The sequence below is a fragment of the Hetaerina americana genome, unplaced genomic scaffold, assembly GCF_022747635.1.
Source record: "Hetaerina americana unplaced genomic scaffold, ioHetAmer1.1.p SCAF_8, whole genome shotgun sequence".
Taxonomy (NCBI): Eukaryota; Metazoa; Arthropoda; class Insecta; order Odonata; family Calopterygidae; genus Hetaerina; species Hetaerina americana.
The window spans coordinates 20,738,638-20,766,221 of NW_027287427.1; the positions used below are offsets into that span (position 1 = coordinate 20,738,638).

The window sequence follows — 27,584 nt, forward strand, 5'->3', positions numbered from 1 at the left end:
CTTCTTTGAATAATGTAATTTTTCTTAGTATATCCATGACACATTGAACCAACAAAATTACAAGGTAGGTAAAATGTTCCACCTGTTCAAGTTTATGACTCCTTCTTTCAATGTAATTTAGCTTTACTCTTTCTCAACACCGCATAATCTTTACTTGGTTTACATTCTCATCCCATATCTGTCGCCCTGAATTTCCAATTCACTCAGCAATGCTTGCAACCCCTTGGCTGTCTAACAAATTAGAGCTTGGCCATCAGCAAGCCTAACTGATTTTATTAATACCCATCCGACTTTCATTCCTGCCTCCAGTTCTTCCCATGCCTCTTCAATAATTTCCTCTACATACAGATTGAACAGCAACGGTGATAATGGGCAACCCTGCCTTACACCTCATCCTGACACTCCCCATCCAGACTCTCCGTTCCCCACTCGCACCTGAGCAGTCTGAGACTGATATAGGCGTCGGATTAGCCTCCTATCCCTCCAATTTATTCCTAGTTTCTGCAAAATACTCATTAGTTTTTCCCAATTCACTCCATCTAATGCCTTTTCGAAATCTACGAAACAGGCAAATACGTCCTGATTGTATTCTATTTTCCTCTCGATTAATGATCTCATTACTTCAATAGCATCGCGCGTGCCTATCCCCTTCCTAAACCCAAACTGATCATCCCCTAAGTAAACATTTACCCTGCTCTCCATCCTCTTAGATGATCCCGTGAACCAGTTTAGTTAGGTGAGGAATTAAACTCACATGTGGCTGCCTTTACCTTTTTTGTAATAGAAACTAAGGCTGATATGATGAAATCTTCCGGTCAAATTCATCTATCATCAATGCTAAGAATTAGTCCATAAAAACTCGTCTAACCATGTTTCTCTTAACCCTTAATTAGTTAATGTTGTCTACCCCCACGACCTCATTTGATATCAGTTCCCTTAATGTCCTTTTATCTCATTTAAAATTATGTCTAGAACTTTCTAATATTACTGGCCTAGGACCATCTAAGATTATTGGTTTAATGTATCTCCCGTATAGTTCCTCTATGTAATCTTTATAACTCTTAAATCTTAAGTAGTTCAAGTAATAATTTTCATGACTTAGCTTTGATTTATTGCGAGGATGATCGCTTCTCACTTCCCAACAGTCCTTCCTTTTCTGTCACAAACAATGTCATATTCCTTTATAGGGCACAAATGTCACGCTTCCTTTGTAAACTCTCCATATCCTCTCAGTGCGTCTTCCATCGTGCTTCTTTGCCCCAATTGGTTTCTCGCCTGAGCTATCTATTTATCAATCTCTATCTATTTATCACTCTGTACTTTTTTCTTCCTGTGTTTACATTCTTCCATTTTCTTCCCTTCAGCCTTCCATTTTTCCAATCATTTCGTCTGCAATCCATGATTTCCTAGCCGTTTTCCTTTTTTGTTCCGTTGGGCCCATTTAATGATTAAAGTAGACTATTTTATGTCTCAATTGAGGAATACTTTCATAATTAAGGGAAAAATAAACAGCAATTCCACATGAATACTCATGGAAACCATGGTCATTTATCAATAAACATCAATGTGGAATAACTGTTTTTCTTTTCCTTACATCACTGTGTATCAGTTATTTGCCGGTGAAATGTGCTCCTCAAAGTTTGGCAAGCATAAGCAATTCATAAGTCAAGTTTTATTTCCTATTATTTGACAAATTCCAAAGAAACTGCGGGAGATGCCGCAACAGTAACTTTTAACGGAGTCATCCGCTAATGTGCATTTCAATGCAGCAATTTCAGAGTGTAAAAATCATTCGCCTTGACTGGGACTCGAACCCAGATCCCTCAATATCCGGTCGAGTGCATTAGCGGATGACTCCGTTAAAAGTTACTGTTGCGGCATCTCCCACAGTTTCTTTGGAATTTGTCAAAGTATTAACACCATAAGTGTTTAAAGTTGGCTTTAACCTCGTGGACTGTGGCGCGTCGCGCACGACTACGAATGCCTGTGACATTGTATGTACAGTATTTCGTCACAACATCTAGTTCCTTTAAAAGCCCCAACATTTCAGAGTTTAATAGGACGCCTCGGTAGCTTAAGTGGCTGAAGCACTCGACCGGATATTGAGGGATCTGGGTTCGAGTCCCAGGCGAATGATTTTTACACTCTGAAATTGTTGCATTCCTATTATTTGTTGCCTTAAATTTTTACTTGGGAGCCATCGTAAGTGTTACCAGTGGTCCATCTGGAAGGGCTTTGTAAAAGCAGGACGTAGGGATGAGTAACTAGAAGTATTCTAAACGAAGGCAAACGATGTTAATAAAATCTTCAGCGAAGCCCAAAAATGTTCCTTTCATTTTTCGCACGAAAATGAGTTTTTCTTTAGATCCATAGTTCTTCTGTAAATGTATTCACTATATTGAAGGAGGACCGGAATGGAGTTAAAAATTCGTGAACAATTTCATATTAAATTGAAAGTTTTGAAAAATTACCCGGCGACTTGAATTGATATAGCACCATTATCTTATCTGCACTTCATTTCCCCAACCATTGTGTTTTGGGTGGTCGGAACGCAAACTTCCCCCACTGGTGTCACTAGAGAGGGGCAAAGTATTCATAAATTTCAAAGACTTCATGATTTCTTTTGCCGACCCAGCCCCTTCAACATATTAAAAGTGTACCTGGGTAAAAAATGATATCCCTCTGTAAAAGTACGGTTGAGGGAAAGGGAAAGTAATGCTAATAGAATAAGCTTCGGAGCCCATTCAAACCACCACCAGATTTCAACCTCCCCTCGCCCAAACATTTCCCACCCAACAAAGGCGGTCAAGATGTGGGGTTGGAGAAGTTGGAGACTTCCCATAAATTGTGCCTTTTCCTCAATTTCCGAGGACGATGTACCCATTTAATTTTGCCTACCCATCGGTCCCTGACGTTCCCACCGTCATATTAAATGCAGCGATTAGAATATTAATATGGTATTAATTGAGCCTACCCCGCGTTCGACATGCTACTCACCGCTGTCTCTTCGCAGGACCGCCTCGCGTCCGTACGATTCCTCCCATCACCGCCGTGGCGGGCTCGGACCTGCTGCTACAGTGCCCCTATTCCGGCTTCCCCGTCGGGGCCGTGCGATGGGAGCGACGAGCCCGGCGGAAGCGGCAACTGCCAGCGGTCTCCTCCCAAGGTTCTCTACTCCGGCATAGGACTTTCCCGGGAAATGGGTCTTTGCTGTTGACTAAGGTCGAGGCAGGAGCAGACGGAGGGTCTTACGTGTGCACGGTGACTGGACGTGGCCCTAGGGAAGATGTGGTCGCCCGTGGAGAGGTCATCGTAAGGGTCAAAAGTGAGTATTACCTATTGGATAAGTTTTAGCCATCTTCTCTAAAATTGGTCTTCCATCAACATAATGCATTATCCAAATGTTGTGTTTTACATGAATTGCTGAACCCAAACCAATAATGGAGATAAGTATGATGCCCCATCAAAAAAGAGTTACTACTAGTCAAAAGTCACATCGCCTTAAACTCGAAGTGAATCGGCGAGCATTTTCAAACGGCGGTCGTTTTTTATCTAGGAATGGCACTGTTATAAAGCAAACTGTGAACACAAGCATTTTTTGTAATTCACTGCTACTGATTTAATGGAGTAGTTAGGGGAATATTAAAAACAAAATGCAGGATTTAATTTGAAATTAATAATGTAAATCTTCCAAATATTTCTGGAAAATACATCTAAATCATCAGCAGTTATGAATTACCAGTCACCGCAAATAAGGTGTTTTTTGTATCTACTACTCTCAGCATTGGATTCAGTTTGAATTTCCTACATGCGCAGTTTCTTCATTTATATTTTCAGATTCCCTTGGCCTGCAGTCTTCAAGGAGGATGTGACTGAATTTAACAAATGCCACTAAAACAATTTGATGCATTTCATGGGTGCCCTTTTTTTGAGTTAAATATAAACCTTAATGTTAGAGTTTCATCATTCCATCACTTATTTTGCACATTTCTCCTAGCATTGACCACTGCCATGAACATATTGGTGTCTCATCCTTTCCACAGTGTGTATTTCATTTCACCAGTGACCTTATGAGGGAGAGATTATGAATGAAGAGGGAGTCTTGGAGGGAAAATGAAGGCTTTGGATTTAGCCAAAAAGTTTAACTAAGCATTGGCATGCAAAAGAGATAAGGCAAATCAAACTGGAATCGGATAATACTGGTTTATTTTCATCGCCACTAAAATCAGTTTATCATTGTTACCTGTGTTCACCTTTAAAGATCAAAACGTTACCTACTTCCATACTGAATTTCCATTGTAATATATGCAGGCCATTAATTCTTTTCAGATAGACACTTAATGGAATATTCTAGGAAAAAAAATGTTGGTCATATTCACGATTTCAGAACTCTGTTTCACAATCAACCATTGGGTAAATGAATTGCTCACTTGATTTTTTAAATATATTCTATATATTCAAAACATTTTGAATCATTTAGCATGTTTCCATGGCATTCCTTTAATCTGTAAACATTGAAAATAAACCAGGTAAAACCTGGTCATTTCTCTCTCATTTTGGAATGCACACCCTGTGTCATGATCTTTAAGGGTACCAAGTGTGCAATGAGTATGAGTGTGTGTAGGGGGGTTCGTCTAGACTCAGTCCTTTTTTTGTGCAGATTAATCTTCTCTTTTTTAAGAATGAGAAGTTAATAAAGTTGCAGCCACCTAGTTGATAAAAATCATTAAATTAATAAACAAGGTGTCAGGTTTAGTATTTTTTATTTCAATATAATTCTATTTGTTGGACATCATAATTCCACCAACCAATATCAGTACTCTGATACTGATCATTACTAAATTCTAAGAGTTTTCCAATTCACCAAAAATAATCAAGTGTATGATCCAACAGATAGCTTATGAAATAAATGGCACTCCATGAATAGTGTTTAAAAATACCATGACCTGTGGAATTATTATTAATGCTATTCTTCATTGTATTGATAAAAAGTAATCAACACTGAGAAACTATGCCTGATCAACTGATTTGAAATTAACAGGAAAGTGAGACAGGCATAAGGTTGTTGCAATATTGATGAAGTTCACCAGAAGTAGTTCTATCATCATTAGATTTCATTTCCTTCAAAAATATAAAGCTAATCTTACTTTAGCTTTTATAAAATATGATTTTTTAATATTACAGGCCCTCCTGTCATTGAGCCATTCAGCTTCCCTGAGCACACAAGAGAGGGGTCTCGGCTCCAGATCTCATGCTCTGTCTCATCTGGTGATTTACCCTTGCGATTCCTGTGGCTCAAGGACAACAATCCACTAGTTCTGCCTCTTGGAGCTTCCTCACTGCCATCATACCATTCTGGTTTTCCTCAGCCAACATCTCAATCATCATCATCACAGCAGCCTTACTACACTACAACTCAGGGAGATTTTTTTAGCCTCCTCGTAGTTCCTCGTGTTTCTGCTGCCCACTCTGGCCGCTACACCTGTATAGCATCTAATGATGTCGCCTCTGCAAATCACAGTGCCACACTTCTTGTTAATGGTAAAATAGATATGCAAAATTCATAAAATCATGATTGTTCTATGCTTCTATTAATGAGATTAGCAACCCCTAAATTTTAAATCCATTTCGTTGCAATTTCTTTGAAAAACTTATTTTATAATTACAATTATCACAGGAATATGATTTGGTGGGTGTTACTTTGGCTTCCTCTTTAAGAGTTTTTCTTTTAATTTTCCCATATGGACCAGAATTGAGAGAATCTTGGACTGATAGTCAGTAGTAATACCCAAGATTACAATGGATTTACCTTTTGTTTCCCTCAGAATTACTGTTTATGGATTTGATGGCATGGAAATGACTATCAAAAGAGGTTTGTATGGGTTGAGGGCTAGAAATATTATCTTTAATTTGAGCAAAGGTGGAATTACAGCTAGAGATTCTCCATTTTGGGTGAATATCAGGTGGTGAATTTTATTTATCTTGACAATAAGGTCATCGAGAGAGGGTTGACTTGATTTAAGAGCAAATTGGAGATTTATATTAAGAAAAGTGATTTTTGTGAGGAAAAATTAGCAGAGATATTTTTTACAAATTTCATGCTAGGGGATGGACAGAGGAGAGGGAAGACAAGGGGAAGGAGAGTTTTTAGTTGTACAGCAATGCATGGGTGAGTTTATGTGGAGTTCTAGGCCTAATATGAACTCTTCCACCTATTACTTGGCAATATACAACCCTGTATTCAAGGCATTATCTCATCAATAAGGAGTATTGGTTTGGTGCATTAATGTATCCCACAGGCACTATAACTAAGGAATATCACTGCCAGATTTGACCTGGAATTATGGGATCTAACTCCATAAAATTAATCATCACTGGTGATAAATTCATTCTTAACTAATTTTTGTGAAATATTCTGGATTTTTTCACAGCAAAAAACCTTTGAAATGGATAACAGCAATGAATTTGTTCAATTTTTGCTCTGGGATTACAAATTTTCCTCATTAACTTTATTGTATTTTCATTTTCCATCATTTAGAAAGTGGAAATAATAGAATGGAGGGGGTTTGTTGTGGAGGAAAGCAGCATATATTGGTAAGGTTTAAAATCAATGGATAATTCAAGGGATCTGAGGATTTTTAAATTCAGCTGGGGAGGAAAATTTTGAAATTTTTAAGAATCAACTCTTCCACATCTTGAGCATTTACAATTAGGGACTCTTTTAGTGTTTGCAGCCAGGCTATCAGAAATGCCTTTGTGGACTTTTTTCTTTAATATTTGCTTTTCCACAAGGACCTGCTGGAAATCATAGGAAAGTTCAATATCATTTGCATGATCATATACCTAAGTTCAAAGTAGTTAGCAGTAGCCCCTCTGAAAATTCAGTGGTCCTTATTTATTTTATATCAAGTGAGTCTCATTCAATATTTGGCTCAGTAGTAGGTATTTAATTCACAATTCTGAGCATTGTAAATGTCCCATTATCTCTGTTTGTTTTGTGCCAAAATCTCAAATGTCATATTGTTTTTTATAGTTGCTCCCCAATGGGTGATGGAACCAAGAGATGTGGCTACTTTGGCTGGGGGCTGGGTGTCTGTTCATTGCCAAGCAAAAGGATTTCCAGACCCTACTATTGTATGGATGAGAGGTTCTGGTATGTATGTGGCCATGCAAATAAAACCTCTTATTTCATTTAGCTGATTGGTTTTCAGAGAAAGACATTGACATGAAAAAGAATGGACAATGAAATGAAGATTCCATCAAAGGTCTTCCTTTATTATGGGCAAGAGAAAATATCTATGTAAATTCTGTGAAAAATGCACATCACACTTTTTTCCCGGATCTGTTAATTTTAGTGTTCTTCAAATTTTAAGAGATATGAGGAAAGTCTTTGCTAAAGTTTGGTGCTTACCTTGACCTGAAACAAACAATTTTAATGTATATGTTTAATATTATTAGATCATATTAGGCAAAGTCACTTTGAAGGTAACGTGTCCAAATTTCAGTAGATTTTTGTATTAATGTTGTGGAGGAAATGAGAAAAGAGTTCACTCCCACAAAGGACCATATATAATATATGAGGGAAGTATATTGTACCAAACTTTATGGTTGCAGCTCATTGCCTTAAACTCTATTATAAATATTGTTAAAAGTCTTAAATACTCATATTGACTGGACTCACTTTGAATCAATATTAAAACCCAATCAGTATGTCTACAAACCAGGTACATCAAGTGCTAATCCAGTTGAAACCATTACAGATATGATAAATCAAGCCTTTGAGAACAATCAGTATGGCACAATAATAATGTGTGATCTTACAAAAGCTTTTGACATAGCGTCATATGACATTGTAAAACCAAAAGTACACAAATAATGATAGGTATCAACAAGTACCATTTAATAATTAAACATCTAACCTGCTCAGACTTAAACATAATTTACCACAGGACTTCATCCTTGGATCACTTCCTTTTATCATTCATATCAATGACAGGACTAGTTGCTGCAAGCTTTAGTTATTTTTGCAGATCACACAACTTTGTGGTGCAAGCATAAGGTATATTAAAAATATAAGAATGGCAAATGAGATGTCAAATCTGTGTGACAGCTTGGTTTAGGAATAATAAACCTGTTTTGAATGACACTAAAACTAGTAATGTTTCATTTGAATTGAGAGAACTTCATAACAAAACTACATCTGTAAAGTTAGTGGGGTCCCACCCTGACAAAAAACTATCTTGGGAGTGTCGCATCAATAATATATTAATGGGATTGAGCAGGGTTATGTATCTAATAAGAAAACTGCAATTTTGAGTCTCATTTTCTTTGTCGATGAATGCATAGTATACATATGATTATTTCCAAATCCCTATTATGTTTGGGTCACTGCTGTGTATTATTCTATTTTCTGTTTATCTTAATGACTATGTTTTATGCCACATGCCTGACTGGCAGAAAAATATAATGAATAAATTAATTGATTACTATTTTATATTACCTTATCATGAGTTAGTTTCACTAATTTTAACTTCTGCTATGGCTTTGCAAAGAAGATAGCATTTTGGGACTCTTCCTGCTAACCTACGTAACTCTCGTTACAAGGCATCTCCCTGTGCAGTAACAAAAAAAGTATTTCTTTGAAGAAAACCTATTATTATTATTCTGGCAGCAGAATGAATTTTACATGGTGTTTTCATAACTCACCCCTTAATTTATCATTACTGTGATTTCATTGAAATGTGGTATTTTACTGAATGATCAGTAACTATCAGTTATTGTAAACCACCAAGTAAATAAAATAAAATGTGACATGTATCATGTACTATATAAGTACCATGAAATATTTTATAAAATGTTAAAATAAAATTGTTGACAATTCAAGTATGAGTTATGATGCTTGTTTTAGAACTAAATTGTCTAATTTTAATTGTTGAAATTCATAAAAAATTTCCATTTATTTCAAACCTTATTTTCCTCAGGTCGCACCCAATCAGACTATCAAAGGGTTACTGTGAGACAGTCAGATTCACTTCCTATTGGAAGCAACCCCAATCACTGGTCACGAATATATTTACCACCCAATGGCACACTTGCAATTTCTAATGCAGCAGAGCATGATGAAGGTTACTATTTGTGCAAAGCAAGCAATGGCATTGGATCAGGACTTACCAAAGTAATCTACATTGCTGTGAATGGTATGGCTCCTTCAATTTTAAAACTTATATTATTGCCTAAAAATCGATTTCATTAATTAAATGGATGCATTAAATTAAGGAATTTTTAGCTTCAAGTTTGTAGTATTCATATATTTTTAAAATATTTATTACACCTTGGTCTTATTCATATGTCTTTTAATAGAATCAATGTTTCAAATGAAATGGATATTAATAAGGGAGATTCAGGGAATATCAGCTTGTTAAAAAGGCCAACTTGCCATTTCCCAGAGCAGAATTGGCCGTGATGTTTAATATATTAAGCTTTCGGGAAAATTTTGTCTTGATTAGCTGGGTAAGTTGTCTGGCAAGCATAAGTGTTGGGCAACAATGTAAGTTCACATGAAATCTGTCAAAATGTATCTGGATTTGTTTCCTTTGGCTTTTTTATTCAGAAGTTTTGCTATGTATAGAATATTTCACTAAATTTGTGGATACTTGTTTAGCCAATTTATATCTCTGGTATACATTCAGCCAATATTTAGCATGGATATCATAGTCATTGCATGTTCTTCTTAATAGAACCAGTCAAGTTTGAAATGCCAAGTAAAAATATCACTGCCAGAAAAGGTGATGCTGTGACCCTTGTTTGTGATGTGAGAGGTGACCATCCAATCCACATCTTATGGCTAATGAATGGCAGAAGACTAAATTTGAACAATTACAGGTAATAAGCTCATTAAGTTGTCTTCTTGGTCTACAACTTTTTATACCAATGAAGTTAGCCAAAATAATATTTTTCTCTACATTTAATAAATCATTTGCTTTTTTTATATCAGGTTCAGTTTGTCAGATGCTAAGTCAGACACAGGTGTAATTTCAAGAGTCTTGATTGGCGGATCTGAGAGACAGGATAGTGGCAGTTATGTCTGTCAAGCTGATAATGCATATGGCCATGCAGAACAAACCCTCAACCTAGCAATACAAGGTTAATATGAATTTTCTTTCCATGTTTTTTTTCAATATAAATCACTATTCCTTATTATCTATTGAAGAAATAAGACATTGTACCTTTACCACTTCTTTAAGATGGTACAAATGAACACTAAAAATTGATATACCCATGATTCAATTGCAGTTGTACTCAGTGACTGTAATTCATGGCATTCTCTTGGTGAACTATATGGAATTGTTCAAAGTTACATTACTTTCTTGTTTGTTTTCATAGAACCTCCAGATGCCCCGTCAGAAGTAGAAGTCCTTGAAGTGAGCAGTAGATCTGTTCGGTTGGCTTGGAAAATACCATTCTCAGGGCACAGCCCTTTGCTTGCCTTTGTGGTCCAACATCGACCTACCTCTCAATCCACTCCATTCTCTGCACTGGCCACATCACAAAATCAGCAGGGAGAGTGGGTCTCGACAAACTTCTCGGCTAATGTTCAAGGAGGAGTGCTTTCAGGAGTTCTGCGGCCAGCAACAGCTTTCCAACTCAGAATTCTGGCTCTAAATAACATAGGACTCTCACCTCCAAGTGAGATACTTTCTATCAAGACCCAAGAAGAAGGTAGGTATTAGTTTTGAACATCTACAGTACCATAGATCGTAGGCTTTTGCAGCTGTTGAGAGATGCAGAGGTAGTTCTCGGGCTGGACTGCGTGAGAGACATTTTTGGCTCAACGTTTCTCTCCCGTTGCAGGGAGCGTCTTCAGGAGCGAAGTAAATTTATGCTGGCTGATCCGCCGGTATTTATACCCAGTTCTCGGTACTTTCACTTTTTGACCGTTAACAGGCGTTGATGTTTATGTGTTGGGGAGGGGGGGTATGGGTGGGGGTGGTAGGTTGCCTTTCTCTTTTTGACCGTTGGTGACAGTTTCCCCCCCACGAAAAAAGCATTTCCAGGTATCCGGCAGGTGGAAGCCGTCGTCTCGGTTTAAATTCCGTGGCCGTTTTGCTATTTCAATAGACTCACGAATTAGCCTAGGGAAGTAGAGATGTTGTTTCTTTGCTAGGACTTTCGTGTTGTCGAAGTCTATTTTATGTCCTCATGTCGGCATGTCCTCATGTTTATGACATCATGTCGGAGCCAGGACATAAAATAGACTTCGACAACACGAAAGTCCTAGCGAAGAAACAACATCTCTACTTCCCTAGGCTAATTCGTGAGTCTATTGAAATAGCGAAACGGCCACGGAATTTCAACCGAGACGACGGCTTCCACCTGCCGGATACCGGGAAACGCTTTTTGCGTGGGGGGGAAACTGTCACCAATGGTCAAAAAGAGAAAGGCAACCTACCACCCCCACCCATACCCCCCCTCCCCAACACATAAACATCAATGCCTGTTAACGGTCAAAAAGTGAAAGGACCGAGAACCGGGTATAAATACCGGCGGATCAGCCAGCATAAATTTACTTCGCTCCTGAAGACGCTCCCTGCAACGGGAGAGAAACGTTGAGCCAAAAATGTCTCTCACGCAGTCCAGCCCGAGAACTACCTCTGCATCTACAGTACCAGATGTAAATAGAAATAATCAAAAACCAACTAAAAAAATAACATGTGCGGCACTTCTTTTCTCTTGAGTTTCATGAACTACTTAAACTCATAATTCATCTCTACATTTTTTATGTAAAATTATACAATTTCACAAATTTTTAAACCTTTGCAATTTTGAATATTTCCAGATCAGTCAAATGGACTCTTATTAAGTCACGTTCATATTATATCTAATTTTACAAATACTTCATTGGGGTACATGCTCTGAGTCCTTGCAATGAATGGCACCCCATCTATCTAATGCAGGTAGTAATGTTCTCAATAATAATTCCTTTAATCCCCTTTGTTTAATTAGCTCCTATGGGCCCTCCACAGGAGGTACAACTGGAAGCTCTAGGCCCTGAGGAACTTCAGGTTTCTTGGAAGGTAAATATTATAAACAAATAATTGGCTTTTTTATTTATTTTTATCCCACCAACTAGTTTTTGTTCTTTTTAAATAGTCTTGCTCAATCCACTCTAAAGAATTTTAATACGTGGTTGGCTATTATAAAAATTATCAAGAAAAATAGTAGACTAGTATAGTTTTTAAAAATTTAAAGTTGACACCATCAATGGTCTATGGTGATCTCATCACAACCTAAATAAAGAATTATAAATAAAATTAGCTTTTCAGTCTGCTACTGGCAATATTTTTCATACACAAAAAAATGCAGTTTAGTTCTATTTAGGTTAGTGAATCCCAGAAGTATATTTCAATTATAACATTCCTTCTGTTTTCTCATATATACTATTTACATGCTCATTGACTAATATTATTAAATCACTAGCCTATTATTAACTTAAGTATAGATTAAAAGTTGTTCATACTGAAATTAGGTCAGTTAATTACAGTTAATTCATAAAGTGAACAATATAGCCATTTAGTTTTTACATTTCATAAATAAATTAGGTACTCTTTATAGAAAATGTCTATTTAAAAAGATCTACTGTTAAATAATGGCGAATAGAGTTTTGCTTCAAACTCTTAAATTTCACAATGTGCATTACATATGTCCCTATCTATTGTAGAATTTTAATGTTTGAATTTCCCATTACATATTATCATAGAATACAGATTATCCTTCACTCAGTGTTGCTGGACAGCTAAGATAATTAATTATTTTTCTATAATTGTATAATTTCAGCCTCCTCCACGGGAACTGTGGAATGGAAATATACTGGGATACACTGTTTCATGGCGACTTCAAAATGATGACCAAATAAAGGCCCCAAGAGCAGGATTGAAGGATAGTAATGATGATGGCAGTAAATCTGGAACAGATGCCGGAAGTAGGGATGGGAGTCAGGTCGGAGATGGGAAAGTATTTTCAGATGACGATGATGGAAACACAAAGTCTCGAACGATCCGTTGGGAGGCTGGTGCCAGTGGAGAAGGTGATCCCAATTCCCTCAGATTACGAATCGGAGGACTCAGGCGATTTTCGCGGTATGCAGTGACTGTGAGGGCATTCAACCGTGTTGGAGCTGGGCCACACTCTGCTCCAGTTACTGCTCATACTAGAGAAGGAGGTAAGGGTCCAATAACCATTATTCCAGTTACCATGAATAGTATTTACACATACATTCCATGCATGTACATGTAAAATTTGTTGTATCAGGCATAACTTTATGGAATTTGCATAACATATTGAAATGAAATAATTTACTTTGTAATTCCACACACTTTATTTAGAAGACAAAGTCCCCAACAATGAGAGGAGTGGAGTGTATGAGTTAAAGTACTCAGAATGTAACACAAAGTATATAGGGCAAACAGGATGAAAATTTAAAGAAAGAATTAAAGAACACCAAATGTATGTAAAAAATAAGAACATAACATCCCTCTTTGCAAAGTACCTCATTGAAAGTGACCACTAAAGTGACTTCGTGACTAAAAATATTTATTCTGAAAGTAAATGTCAAAGGCTTGATGCTTTGGAGCAGTTGTAAATTTTGAAATGCGTCCATTGCAAAGATGAACTTGCCAGCAAAATTTTGTATCCCTCCCACTCCCCACTTCTAGACCTAACATTCTTCCAAGTTAACGATCAATGCCAAAAGATATAGTAATTCTCTTTTCTTCCCAGCTACATTGTAACTTCTTTACCCCTCCGCCCTCCCTCTCTGACCAACCCCCCCCTCCCTGGATCAGAAGGTATACCTGTATATACCAAGTTTGCTTCTATGAGGACCACCTGATGATGACATTTAACATCAAAATCCAGGTTGTGTTTTTTAAATAAAATGTGTGGAATTTCAAAGTGAATTATTTAATTTCATTTCAATTCCATATGTACTCTCCGTTTTCATTATTAGCAGTTTATTCTTACAAAAATACCAAAGAAACTGCGGGGAATGCCGCAACAGTAACTTTTAACGGAGTCATCCGCTAATATGCATCACAATGCAACAATATCAGAGTGTAAAAATCATTCCCCTTGACCGGGATTCGAACCAGGATCCCTCGATGTCCGGCTAAGTGCTGCCAGCCCAACATCGAGGGATCTGGGTTTGAATCTTGGTCAAGGCGAATGAGTTTTACTCTCTGAAATTTATCTGTATTAATCTTTTCCAGATGAATATGTGTTTCATCTTTTTATTGCTTTTCTATATTATCCATTGATAGACCAAGTACAAAAAAGATAATGAGGCATGAAATGTCTGTTATGCCCCATGCACATCAGGATAAGAAAACCAAAAGCATAAGGGGATCGATATGGTGCGGTGGCTAACATACTGGCTTCTCACCCAGAGAGAGGATTCGAATCTTGGGTGGTGGCAGTTATTTTTCTGTGGTATCTCGATTCGAACTTGAGGTGCTTTTTGGAGGGCAGTTTGAGTGAATACACCATCCATCAGATGGGATGTTAAGCTGCAGAGCCCTTGGTGCCATTTGCTCAGAGTAGGCTAATGCCAATGGGGGGTTTCTCTCTACCCTTCATCCTTCCCTGTCCATCCCTAATGGCACAAATTACCTCAGCTGTCGGTCGCTTCCCATAAAAACTACTACTACTACCAAAAGCAGAAGATTATTTTTATACAGAGACAGCTGCTTAGATTTAATCCAGAAGGTTTAACAATCTCTTTCTTTCCCAAAGGAATGTTGCTATATTTTAATTAAACTGGCTTTTAACTTCATATATTCACTATTATCCCAGGGTTTGGAATCAAATTGTTTTTTTTTAGTTCATGTATATGGAATTTTATAAAAATTGCCTCACCTTACCCATCTGCTAATATCTTTCAAAAGGTTTTTCACTGAGGTTTTTCATTCTTTTAAGGTTATCTACTCATTGGAATTAGGTTTTGAATGGTCCCTAACATGCAATACCCATTTTCCTTCAAATACCACCCAAGCTGGTCACTTACAAAAGTACTATTTTTTTCTATCGTGGGAATTGGGTAGTCAATGATATTTGGATCCATGCAACCAGTTTTTAAAATTTCAGTCAATACATATTTATTTGAATTATTCCTGTAGTTGAAATGCTCACTAATTTGCTTCAAAATGAATAATAATGAGGTTTTGTACATCCCTAAAGACAACTGAGAACTCTATCTCACCTATCACTGCCCATTCTGATTCTATCTCTGCAGCCCTACCCTGTACCATTTGATTCATAATTTTTTTTCAAATAAATGATCAACTCCTCATTCTACTCTCATATTCTATGATAATTCAATCAACTTTATCCATTCTACATGGTTGAATACCTTCTCAGAATCCATTAAGCACACAAGGGCATTCTGACTATACATATTTTGTATTCCATTATACTTATGATCTCCTTACCGCAAGTGTGTCACATACTTCTCTCCCCTTTCTAAACCCAACTCTGTGTGCATAATAAAATTATGCATAATAAGTCATTAGGAGTCAAGTTTTCACATCATCACATCAATCAAAAAGTTTACTGTCTGGCTGTCCAAAATAAATGATCAGAAACAGTGTATCATTTGATGCACTTCATGGCATTTTCACAATATGACTGGTTCCATGAAATGGATTAGTGTAATTGACCCTGGGGCTAACTTGATTTTCAACATAAATGGATAAGATAATAAAAGACTAATATTATTGCATCATTAAAATAAATAGATATTACTAAATATTAAAAAGTTTTCTAAACAAGGGTGTTCTGTGTAATTTCTAATTGTAGTTAAATATTTACTTCTTCCATAAGAATGGATGAAATATCCTCATCAACTCCTCAGGTTTTATGTGGATATCTTTGAATTAATTGAAAATGGCATTAAAAAACTGAAAACATATAGCGAATAATTTTAGGATATATATCTAATATATTAATTGAAAAATGTTCTCAGTCCCAGAGGCTTCGCCTGAAACTGTGTCTTGTGTAGCCCTCTCATCTCAAAGTCTAATGGTTCGCTGGGCACCTCCACCACCTCATACCCATGGAGGTCTGCTGAGGGGATACAAGGTTATATATACACCAATTGGTCCTGCAGACTCTTCAGAAGGAAATGAGAATGATGAAGATGACAGGGAAGCTTTTGCTCCTTCCACTAAAGAAGGTATGGTCGTACATAAAAACTGTGAAACTATACTTGTATTCATTATGGGCATGAAGTATCTTTAGTTACTCACAATGGTTGCATTCCCAAAAAACCTATTGTCAGCTCTACTTCTTTAGGGGCCCAGTAATTTTTTTGGGAATCAGGGATTATTTTTCATATTACATATAGTTCTAGCATAGATTGGAATTGACTTGCTTGTACCCTCATAGGTAATAGGTTGGTTGAAATTTCTCTCCTGGCATCAGTGGAATTGGCCAACAACAGCTAGCCCTGTAATAGCAATCACATAAAAGATGACAGGCATGGTTCTGATTTCACTTACTGAGTTTTATGGGCATTTTAATTGTTTTCTGTTTCTTTTATTTTACGTTGTTACAGCAATTATACAATTTGTTATTTTGTATTATACATTTTAGTGCGATTGGGAAATTGCCCATGAAAAAATACATTCAATACTATCAAATTTTATTTTAAAAAGGTAATGTGTTGTGCAATATGTTTTATGAGACGGCATTGTATAATTTTAATTTTGACAAGCAATTTGACGATTATTTTTAAATGTAAAAATATAAATCTGCAATAAAAAATGTTTAAGACTAATATGGGGTTTTAATACTATTAAAATTCATAAATATCCTTTTTTTCCAATATTTAAATTCAGCCTCAATCTCACTACTTTAGAAATTGTTTTTAAATGTTTTGATTGAAAATTTGCCCACAAAATATTTTCTATGCATTAAAATCATGTATTACTGTGCGTGAAAATCAATAATATCTATCATACTTGGTTGCTCTCTGCATACAATTTAACTCTTTGAACACTTTTTTGCTCCAAATATTAATTAAGAGCAGGAAAAGCTCGATTATACATGCTTGTAGAATTTATGATTTCTCTGTATAATTTTAGTCATTGAATTTTTCATAAAAGGAAGGAGTGGTGTGGGATCATCTTTAAGTAACCTTGGAAGTGGCACAGAAACCAAAAGGATAACAGGGACAGAAACGCATCTTCATGGACTGAAAAAATTTACCAATTACTCTTTACGTCTTCTTGCCTATACTGCTGTTGGAGATGGCATTCCAAGTAGCCCCCTGATATGCTCAACTGAAGAAGATGGTGAGTTATGTTTTCATTTTAAATATTAATAAAATTAAAAAATACAATCAAAACTGTATTAAATAACTCCTAGGGACCAGAAAAAATATTATGCATAGAGATTTTGCTACCAAATATTTGTTGTTTACAAAAGATATTGGATCAGTATATTTGTACTAATGTCACTGAGGTGAGGAGGGTGATGTAGTTCTTTGACATTTTTCTCTCTTCCTCCCTCTCCGTTTTCTCTCTCCCTGTATTCTCAGATTTTTTGGAGCTCAGTGAATGAAAATAGAAAAAAAGTAAAGCAAAGACTCAATTTAGAAATCTTGATGTAAGTAACTCTTAAAATGAGGCTACAAAATGAAATTAAAATATTTGATTATATTTCTTACAGTTCCTGGACCACCAGCTCACATAAAAGCTGTTGCTCTTTCATCAGACTCTGTACTTGTGTCATGGTTGCCACCGATTCTCCCAAATGGTAGACTCCTGCAATACACTGTGTATTCTAGAGAGGCAGGAAGACGACCGAGTAAGGTACATTACTTTTTGTTTCACAATATTTTTTTAAGTGATCCCTTCCTTACATGCTCTCATTTGAATGTATGTATGCATATTTATTTTTTGGATGCATATATTACCGTTATTGTCATTTTTGTATAAAACTCATTCCTTGAAAGGTATATAGGACTAGAGAATTGAGTAATTTAGCATGACAACTTATATGTGGACAGCCATACTATATGTTGTATCTTATAGTATTGGCCAAAAGTTATTTTGCTACTTATATGGCTAAAAACTATCCAATGTCTGCTTTATGTGTAGACTAGAATGAAAACTAACCACAATTTTTTTAATGTGATTGATTTGCAACAATAATTCATGGTTTCAAATAAGAAGGCTAATTTTATATAATTCAAAATATGTTTGCAAGTGTAACGAACTGTATGTCTGGAAATTTTAAATTATTATTGCCATTTTCAGCATAGTAGCTATCAAGTGCGTGCAGGTGCCTCACTGCCTGCATCCTCTTCATCTTCGAAGACTGGTGGTGGGGGCTCTTGGGGATGGGGGCGAGAGCTAACGTATGAAGTCCGTGGTCTCACTGAGCACACATCATATGAGTTTTGGACGACAGCATCCACAGTTGTGGGAGAAGGACTGCCAACACCACTTGTGCCACAAACACCTACCTCTAGAGGTGAGTTTTGGAGAGAAAACAAATGCAAGAATTTAAGATGACAAAAATGATTGCCTTATCCTGAATCTCTCATTTTCTGGGCAAATGCACTTGCCAATTAAGCTACCAAAGCATTCTCTTACACTGGGAACATCTAAGAGCTCTAAAGAAACAAGAATTTTGACCATTAATTATGCATACCAAGTAATCATAGTTGTGCGCATTGTGTCCACGACATTTTAGCCTCTGCATACTAAGAGATTCAAGGTCAATAATCAGTCTTAGAGAATGATTATTCGTTGTGAAATTCTTGTCTTTGTATTCACACCATTCGGGTGACCTTGCTAAAGTTACTGTTGTGGCATTTTCTGTGGTTTCTTTGAACTTGTAATTGTCAGGGGAAATTTGATGGGAGATATTGTTTTTATCCATACCATTTCTGCTAAAACAATGAGTATTGGAGAAAGGAAAGTAAATTTTCCATTTGAAATTTATTTTTTTTATTCTTTGAGAAGTTATTGAATGCACAACTATTCATTAGTTATTTGTTGGTTTGATGCATGGTAAATTTTTTTTATTTTTTTCTTAATCCAACTAGCTCATACCCTTTTGAATTTATTTCCTCAGCCCCAGCTTGTATTGCTTCCTTCTCTCGAATTGTCCGTCGGCCTGTTGGCTCATCAGTTTGGTTACCATGCCTTGCTGTCGGAAATCCCTCACCTACCACACGGTGGTTGATGGGGGGCAGTGAGGTCCCAGTGGCCTCTGGGAATGAAGTGGCAGAGGGCCAGGGTTTTCGTGCCGTTCCCCGACGCAGTGGAGTTGGCGGTGGCAGTGGAGGAGAACTTTTTGCTCCAAGTAAGTTTTTGGAATAGGTAGGGCTACACAATTGAAAGAGAGTATTTTGCCCGGGAACAATGTGGATGATAAGATCAATGGTAAAAGTAAATAATGCATTCATTATTGCTTATTTTCCCAGATGCATCACCCAGTACATGTGGTGGGAGGACTTTCAACTTTCAAATTTGTTACTGATATTATGTCAAGCTAAACATAAGGTTGGGTGGAATTAAGTAAGAGGGCATACAGTAGAGCAGGTGGACCAGGGGATTTATTTTTGGCAATATTTCAGATGAGAAGGGGAATTTTAGGGGAGATTTGGAGAAAAATTGTATTAGCAAGAAAAGTTTGCAAATTTATGGCAGCTACACTAAGTAAAGATGTGAAGTAAAGACTAGTAAAAACTTAAATAAGGAGCATAGGACTATGGGTGTGAGACTTGATCTTTGAGGCTAGAGGATAAGTGTAAATTGGAAACTTTTGAGATTTAGGTGTTGTTGGAAATGGAGAAATTAAATTGGACAGAGAGGAAAACAAAGCATTGAGGCTTTGAATGTGGTTCGCAAAGAGATGAAGCAACCGGAGAAATTGAAGAAATGCAGAAAAAGTGATTGAAGGAAATATTGAAAGGTAAAGAGTTGTTTAGAAGGCAGGGAAGCAAGAGGACAGGATGAAACCAGGAAGAAGTTATGACAAGATGAAGAAACAAATAATGTAGGGCAATGAAAGAGGAAGTTTTCACTATAATTATTGTTAAAAGTAAATATATATTGTCATCAGGGATCATACAAAACCAATATTCACTTAGGTAGAATATCATGTGTGATTTTTATGAAGTTTAAGGAAGAGGAAATCAGTCCAAGTCACTTTGGTAGTTGCGCGCAGTTTTAGAAACTCTTACCCTGCATCTGGCATCATGTGTATCTCTTGCACCCACTGAAGAGACTTTCATTCTGAATCACTTTGAGTTTTTGTCTTTAAGTCTGCATTATGCATGGATTAGGTCAATTCAAAGTTTTTCAATGCAGCCTGTAAGTTATTGCATCACGAAATCAGCAGTATTTTAAATATTACTTGCATGATTTTTCCTTTATGAATGCTAGCCTCAGGGAACTCATGAAGTTTTTCATAGGCTGAACACTGCTCATAATCATATAGTCATTATAGGGACCAGACTTTAATTGTATTTCCTGCAAAAATAATGACAAGGGAATTTTTGAAGAAAATAACTCTCAGAAATGAATAAAAATGTTGGTTTTTTGTTGTGCTTATATTTGATTCAAAGAAGTTATTGACTGAAACAAATGGTATCATATCGAATTAAAAGTGAAAAATCTAAACCTTTGAAAGGAAATAGGGTACATTGTAAATTAATTTTTGTATTAAAAATTATTAAATGGAATTATATGAACTTGAGATGCAAAAACAAATTATGTACCTGTTATTGTGTGTCCAAATCCATCTTTCATGCCTGAACTCATCTCAAAATTTAGTAATTAGTAATTCCATCATTTTATTTTACTCTATCATCGTATAGAGCTTGAGAAAAGATGGGAGGGAAACTACAGCTGTCAAGCCACAAATCTATTTGGACAAGATGAGGTCACATATTCTGTGGTAGCCCTGACACCACCAGAGCGTCCATCAGACCTCTCACTTCAGTTTTCAACTGATTCAGCCCTTCACTTGCGCTGGAAAGCCCCAGATGATGGTGGTTCTCCCATCAAAGGTAAGTGCATGAATTCAATTGGAAATGCCACCCAATCATCTTCTTACTTCCTCACATGATGGATTTTATGACTTGAAGATAGATCTTGTGAAGTTCTCTAAGCAGATGATAAATTTGTCTGCATTCTGAACAAATTCATTTATTATTACTTCATCCTTAAAATTGTTAGTTGTTAAAGTTTCCAGGGAACAATTTTATTCAGGAAGCATGGCCAATCAGGATTCTATAGATTTATTTTATCAGAAAAGAATTTAGAGAGATCAGGAAATTTCTTTTAAGTTTGAGCAAAACAGTCAAATTTAGATGTTAAGTTTTGGATATACATTCATAGATGACATGTTCCAAAATGTGGAAAAACTTTGTACCTAATTGGCATTTATTGTGCATGTAATTTCTAGAACTGAATCAAGGAAGAGTGTGGGGTTGCTGTAAATTATATTAGCGTGACCGGTGCTAGGAGATACTAATAAATCACATTGAAAGCATTTGAATAAACAGCAGATTTATTCTGTGTGCTGTTCATAACAGACCAAGATCAACCCGGCAAGATATTTTTCATGGGCACATCGTGCACAAGAGGGATGAATGCTCAGCTGGGGTTGAGACGTGACTTGTTCCACGTGGGTCAAGATGCCTCCTCGTGGGTTGTGCCTAGGGTGATACCTCGCGGCACACCCCTGAATCGCACAAACAAATGAACCGCCACAAAGAGCATTAGAAAACTTCCCGTCTCTTTGATAACACCAATAATAATAACATTTGTTATTCCTATGTAAACATTTTCATGAAGAATTAGATGAGTAAAAAATACAAATATAGGTATTTACTTATGCAAGACTTAAAATATACAATGATAACTAAAATATAGTATCAATAATATACTAACCAATAGGGTAATACAATTTCCCCAATAACAATTGATTTGGTGCATTTCAGGGATGGGATACTGCTAGCATCTCTTATAGACTTTGGAAATAATAAAATATTATACGTTTTGATTGATTGACAGTGATTTACAGATTGATTTAAAGGAAATGCTAGTCATTTTTTCTTTTTGTTGAATAATTATGGATAGTGCAATTTTTATGGAGTGAGCTACTGCTTTCCCATATTCATACAACTGTACGGATAATATATAGGTAAGGTAGAAGCAAAAGCTTGAGAGATTCTAAATAGGCTCAACATTAGAACTCTTAAGAGAGGATAGAAAAACTTGTAGTCTAAAAGATTCATTAAAAATATGTAACAGTGGATCTTTGATGAGATCATGTATGAAAATAGAATAATGTTAACTGTAAGTTGAAAAGAGTGGATTAAAAGGTTATCTGAAGATAGCCTGCTGAACACAAAAATATTTTTGAATATAGTGAATAAAGTACTTAATAAAAAGTTTTTTTTAATTGTTATGTTAGCACTGTTATGCTCCAATTCTCCTTACACTTATAAATAAAAGGAATTCACTACGAAAGCATGAAAACAAAGATACGATATTTTTAAACAAGCATTTCTGTGCACTTTTACCATAAATTTATTATGTTTTCTTTTTATTAGAAGTGTTTACTTGAATTGGTAATTATTACTTTTCAGGGTATGTATTAAGCTACAAAAGAGAGCATGGCAGCTGGACTGAGGTAGCTTTAGAGGCAGGAACCTTGAATACCAACATGATATCCTCATCAAGTCATCATCACATACATCACCATTTGCAGCAACAACAACCTGGTTTGGTTCAATACAACCTCCAGGGTCTGCGCTGTGGTTCACCATACCAAGTGTATGTCACGGCTCGTAACAGGGTTGGAAGTGGACCACCATCAGACATTTTAAATGCAGCCACACAAGGAGGAGGTATGTCATTATATTATACTTTACACATATTAATTACTAATGCTAGTATGTTCTCATTATAAGTAAAATATGACAATCCTATCAGTCCTGTTAAAAATAAGAGCTGTGAAAGATGACTCAAAATGACAACATATTTTCCAAACTTCCCCTTTCCTTTTCTATGCACAAAGAGCCAATATTTTAATTTTCAGGGAATAAATTTGTTCTTCGGTAATGATTTTTAAAGAAATCCTTCAGCTTTTTGAGGCTGGTTCACATGCGCACAGAAACTTAGTTTAGATAGCATCCATATTATAATATTAAGAATAGATGTAGATTTTTTCTCTTATTAAAATCACTCTTGCATATATGCATTTTATAGGAAAATTGCAATGTTGGACATCCTTAACCTTTATATTTCTTGCCTTCTATGAACATCATAATGTGAGCAGTATCTAAAGTTCCAAGCCAAAATGATCTTCTCTCAGTCAACTCTTCGTCAGTGAGTTTACATCTGTATACTTGGCCCAATGGTGGTTGTCCATTTTTATATTTTGCTGTTCAGCATCGACCTCTACTTCAGCCGGCAAGTATATTATTTTATAAAACATGTCTGTACATTGCTGGATGTATCTGGACCTATTACCTATGGATAGGCCTTAGCATGCCATAAAGCATTTGGTTCTTATTTTTTAGTAGTTACTACCAAAATATGTGTGCATTAAATGATGTGGAGTATTTTTTATTTGGTACCCTTTTCCTTATCTTGAAATTATCTTTGGTGGAAATGATTGTGTTATATGTAAGTTGTCATAACCGCTAAACATCTCCATCTGCTAGATCATATGTTCTCCCAATTGTGAGTGCTGTTGGTTGGAATGCTATTAATCTTTGCAAAATGTTTTCAAATGATTATTTGATTTCATATTTGATGATTGAATATTTATTTATAGGGTGATAGAGAAAACAGTGTTGACAGGAGAATGAAAGTTGATGAAGATGAAGGCTGGATAGTTCTCAGTAATAACGTGCCCCCAGAGACTGAAAGGCTGGCATTGCGAGGACTTTCTCCAGCAACCTGGTATGAGTTGAAGGTAACAGCTCACAATGATGCTGGGTCAACTGTTGGGCTCTTCCGCTTTGCAACGACAACGCGATCTGGAGGTAACAGCACTATTTGTGATTGTTTTTTCTCCATTTATTTTTGTTAAAATGGTGAGCTGAAGTATCACTGTTCCACCTCTGGACTGTTTACTGTATTATATACTTCATTGTAGTTCATATATTTTTATATCTTTGGTGGTAGTACCAATGTGAAAATGCCACGCATGTACATGTATTTTCCGTGGGATCCCCCCCATGACTGATGAATCATCACTTGCTGCTCCAACACTTGGAAGACTTCTTCTTCTCTTCCTGCTTTGCATTATCTTGAACTTATTACTTTCAGTAGGGTTAATCACTTCAGCTGATGGATTATCAGCATCACAGTTCTTCATTACATCAGCAAACTATTTTTTTTGCCACTGATTGAATGGCACTCTAACTCACTTTGAGTTTCTCAGGAGGGTTCTGAGGAATTCTATAATTCACCCGGATCCTCTTCAATTCATTCATTTTCTTACTCGGTTCTCACAGTCCATGCTGGAATATTTTTGTGCACTAACCACATCATGGTCATTTCTTAGGCACATAGAGTCTATTGGTGCATTTACCTCCCTCTGCTCCAATATTAAGGCTTGAATTATCGGATTCTGCTCCTTTATAACCTTCATACAGTTTGCTGACTTTGACTGCAATTCATTCACAGAGTTTAGGACTACTCTCTGTCCCTTTTTGAATGTTTTAATTAGCCAAGATGGCATGCTAATGCAAGACTTGCAACAAAATTATGGGTTTGCGCTAGAATTTACTGTTTATTACAGGCTTTGATTATCCCAGGCAGGAATTATGAAAAATAGAGTCACAACCCAAATCATATCTAATGGAAACCTGATTTTCCATTGAGTTCTTGGAGCACATTGTGCATGTTAACTTATCATCCACCATTATTGAATATTAACTCTTCTATATGATGACAAACAAGGATATTTTATAATGAAATGGTAATTCAGTGACATTATTTCAGAAAAACAGTCCATCTGCCAATAAATGTTTAGGTTTCTAAAATATTGTACCACTTAAAGTTGAACACAATTTTTCCAAACCCTTCCAGATCAACTAGAGATCTGATATTTGGTGCAGATGAGAGCTATTGGGGAAACTGGGGACAAATTTGTGATTGAACCTGACTAATTGACCATATACATTAACTGTAAACTCAGGAACAGAGAATATATTGCAATACTGCACTGTTGCAATATATCAAACTATATTTTTGCCTTTACAATATCTAGACAAAAAATAAAAGGAAGTAAAAGTGTATTAAGATTTCAAATAAATATGTACCTACTCTTTTAAAAGGCTGGAGACAGGTAATGCAGGATATTTACATTTACTTTAGGCATACATTACATTTCATATTAAGAGAAGTAAAAATTGAAATTTTTTTTAGCTGTCCTGGGTGGGCAATGTAAGAGTAGCATAGGAGTCCGATATTAAAAAATCATATGTAATTGGTAATCAGAAGTTGGCATATGTATATGTAATTATATAAAGTTGTTATATAACCATGAAAATGGTGTCCAAACATTGAATATTAAATTTATAATACACATAGTTAATGGATGATTTTCTCATTTTTATGTCAAATTAACAATTGAAACTCCTGAAATTCACTCAATTCTACACCTGTAAATTTGAGCCATTTGTTGAAATCCCTCCAAATTTCATAGCATAGTTTCTATTTGTACATAGCCACAATAGCCCCACCCATCTTCATGGCTGAGGCTGGAGGTGAAGGAGAGTCAACATCTTATGGCATAGGAGAAAGCAGTGATCCATCATTTTACAAGGATGTGTATGTAATGGCTCCAATTACAATTGCTGCCATCCTTGGATTAGGAACTACATTCCTGGTTGGTTGTTTGATTGCTAGGAAAAGAAGGTAAGAGCTCATGGTGGTATTATGACATGGTATTATGTTGTGGAAATTCTAATTATTCAAGAGAAGTTATATGCTTATTTTTTTTTATTTTTAGTTGTGTTCTAAAAGCTTACATTGTGTAGGTACTAAGTAAATGCCACTTTGCTTTTTGTCTTTATTTTATTGGTTCTAAAATTCTTTGCAGTATTCTTTGTGAAGGTTTCTGTAAAGTGTTGCAAAATTTAACAAGTACAGTGTGGTATAGTACAATGAATATAGATTATAATGTAAGTTCAACTAAATTGGAGATGGCCAGGAAGCACTAGTTTCATAAATTATAAATATATTACTGATGTTACAGTTAGGAGAATGCATCTAGTCTTGATTATACTAGCAGCTATTATTCATACCAGCATATGTAAATTTGGCAGTGTGTTTTGTCTTGGCCGGGATATTGATTATGAATGATTAACTTTTCAAATTTTTAGCCTTATAGCCAGCCACAAAATATAATTACAAAACTATTTGATAGGCGTGGGTAAATCAAAATTTTAGCATCACATACCTGAATTTTTAAAAATCAGCTAGACACAAATGAATCCCCATACTCATGCTAAGATGGAGGTTTTTTTCATTTTTAAAAATGGCATTGTAGTTTTTACCCTTTTAGAGTAATATACTGCTTTGCCCCAATCAACTAGTAATGCTAGTACCTATGAACTGAACACAGGAACTTCTTGTGGGCACCTGCTTTTCCACAGTGGAAGACTGAAGATGCACTATTTTGATGTAAAGGATTCACTCATACATTACACATTGACTGTATTGAAAGGAAAGGAAATGAGCAAAAGGGGCAACAAGTTAACTTAAATTCATTTTAGATTGTTTAGCTGTTAATTGAAAGTAATTTAAATAATGTGCTGATACCCAATAGAAGCATTGAATTGTTTGAATTTTAAATGTTTCAGACCACTTTGGCTTACATTTATAACATTGTCTTGATGACCAACCGAATCTTGGCAGTGAATGGGAATTTAAAATCTGAAACAAGATTGGATTTTTTCCACCAGTGACATATGATCACCAGCCAATATTGGCTAGGTTGCCCCACAGCTGAATAAATACTGATGAATTCATATATTTGAGTTACAACCATAACCAGCGGCAGAATGATGCAGATGGATGGGACCAATAATAGAATGAAAAATAAAAAAATATTATAAGTAATATCGGGTCTTTCAAATATCACTTCATAGTGCATTCATTTTTTTACAACAGCATATCTGTGAATTCATGAATTGATTCACGAGTTCGCAGTTGCTTTTCCTTGGATAATCCAATTGTTAAACAAGGAAATTTTTTAACAGTAGCTGATTTATGCAAGGCATAATTAATCAGTAAGGGTCATTTTCGTAAATTTAAATACTGACAGGTCAGAAGAAAGTTGTATGCATGCAGCTCCATCTATTGATTGTTACCAGAGTCACTCAAGTTATTGTTTTGATTAAGTAGTCATTTGACTGTCGGTGAATGCAGATAACACTGTCCACAGAAATTGTTTCCCTTGCCAGGTGCAAAGTGGATCCTTTGATTTGATTTTTTGTGTTAAGGGATCATCAGCTATACAAATTCACCAGGAGTTGTGTCTAGGTTATG

The 27,584-nt window shown here is 36.0% G+C and overlaps 1 protein-coding gene across 1 annotated transcript in view; it reads left to right on the forward strand.

Annotated features, from left to right (window-relative positions):
* Positions 1-27,584, forward strand: part of Dscam3 (Down syndrome cell adhesion molecule 3) — an 819,144-nt gene that overhangs the window by 770,122 nt on the left and 21,438 nt on the right. Inside the window, exons 12-30 of the mRNA XM_071596808.1 lie at positions 3,014-3,325; positions 5,185-5,541; positions 7,034-7,153; positions 8,982-9,197; positions 9,738-9,882; positions 9,995-10,143; positions 10,384-10,719; positions 12,004-12,074; positions 12,835-13,219; positions 16,016-16,225; positions 17,157-17,345; positions 17,722-17,864; positions 18,312-18,528; positions 19,135-19,365; positions 20,885-21,076; positions 22,664-22,924; positions 23,356-23,489; positions 23,857-24,067; positions 25,760-25,949. Of these exons, the coding sequence (XP_071452909.1) occupies positions 3,014-3,325; positions 5,185-5,541; positions 7,034-7,153; positions 8,982-9,197; positions 9,738-9,882; positions 9,995-10,143; positions 10,384-10,719; positions 12,004-12,074; positions 12,835-13,219; positions 16,016-16,225; positions 17,157-17,345; positions 17,722-17,864; positions 18,312-18,528; positions 19,135-19,365; positions 20,885-21,076; positions 22,664-22,924; positions 23,356-23,489; positions 23,857-24,067; positions 25,760-25,949 (4,069 nt within the window). The remainder of the gene's footprint in view (positions 1-3,013; positions 3,326-5,184; positions 5,542-7,033; positions 7,154-8,981; positions 9,198-9,737; positions 9,883-9,994; positions 10,144-10,383; positions 10,720-12,003; positions 12,075-12,834; positions 13,220-16,015; positions 16,226-17,156; positions 17,346-17,721; positions 17,865-18,311; positions 18,529-19,134; positions 19,366-20,884; positions 21,077-22,663; positions 22,925-23,355; positions 23,490-23,856; positions 24,068-25,759; positions 25,950-27,584) is intronic.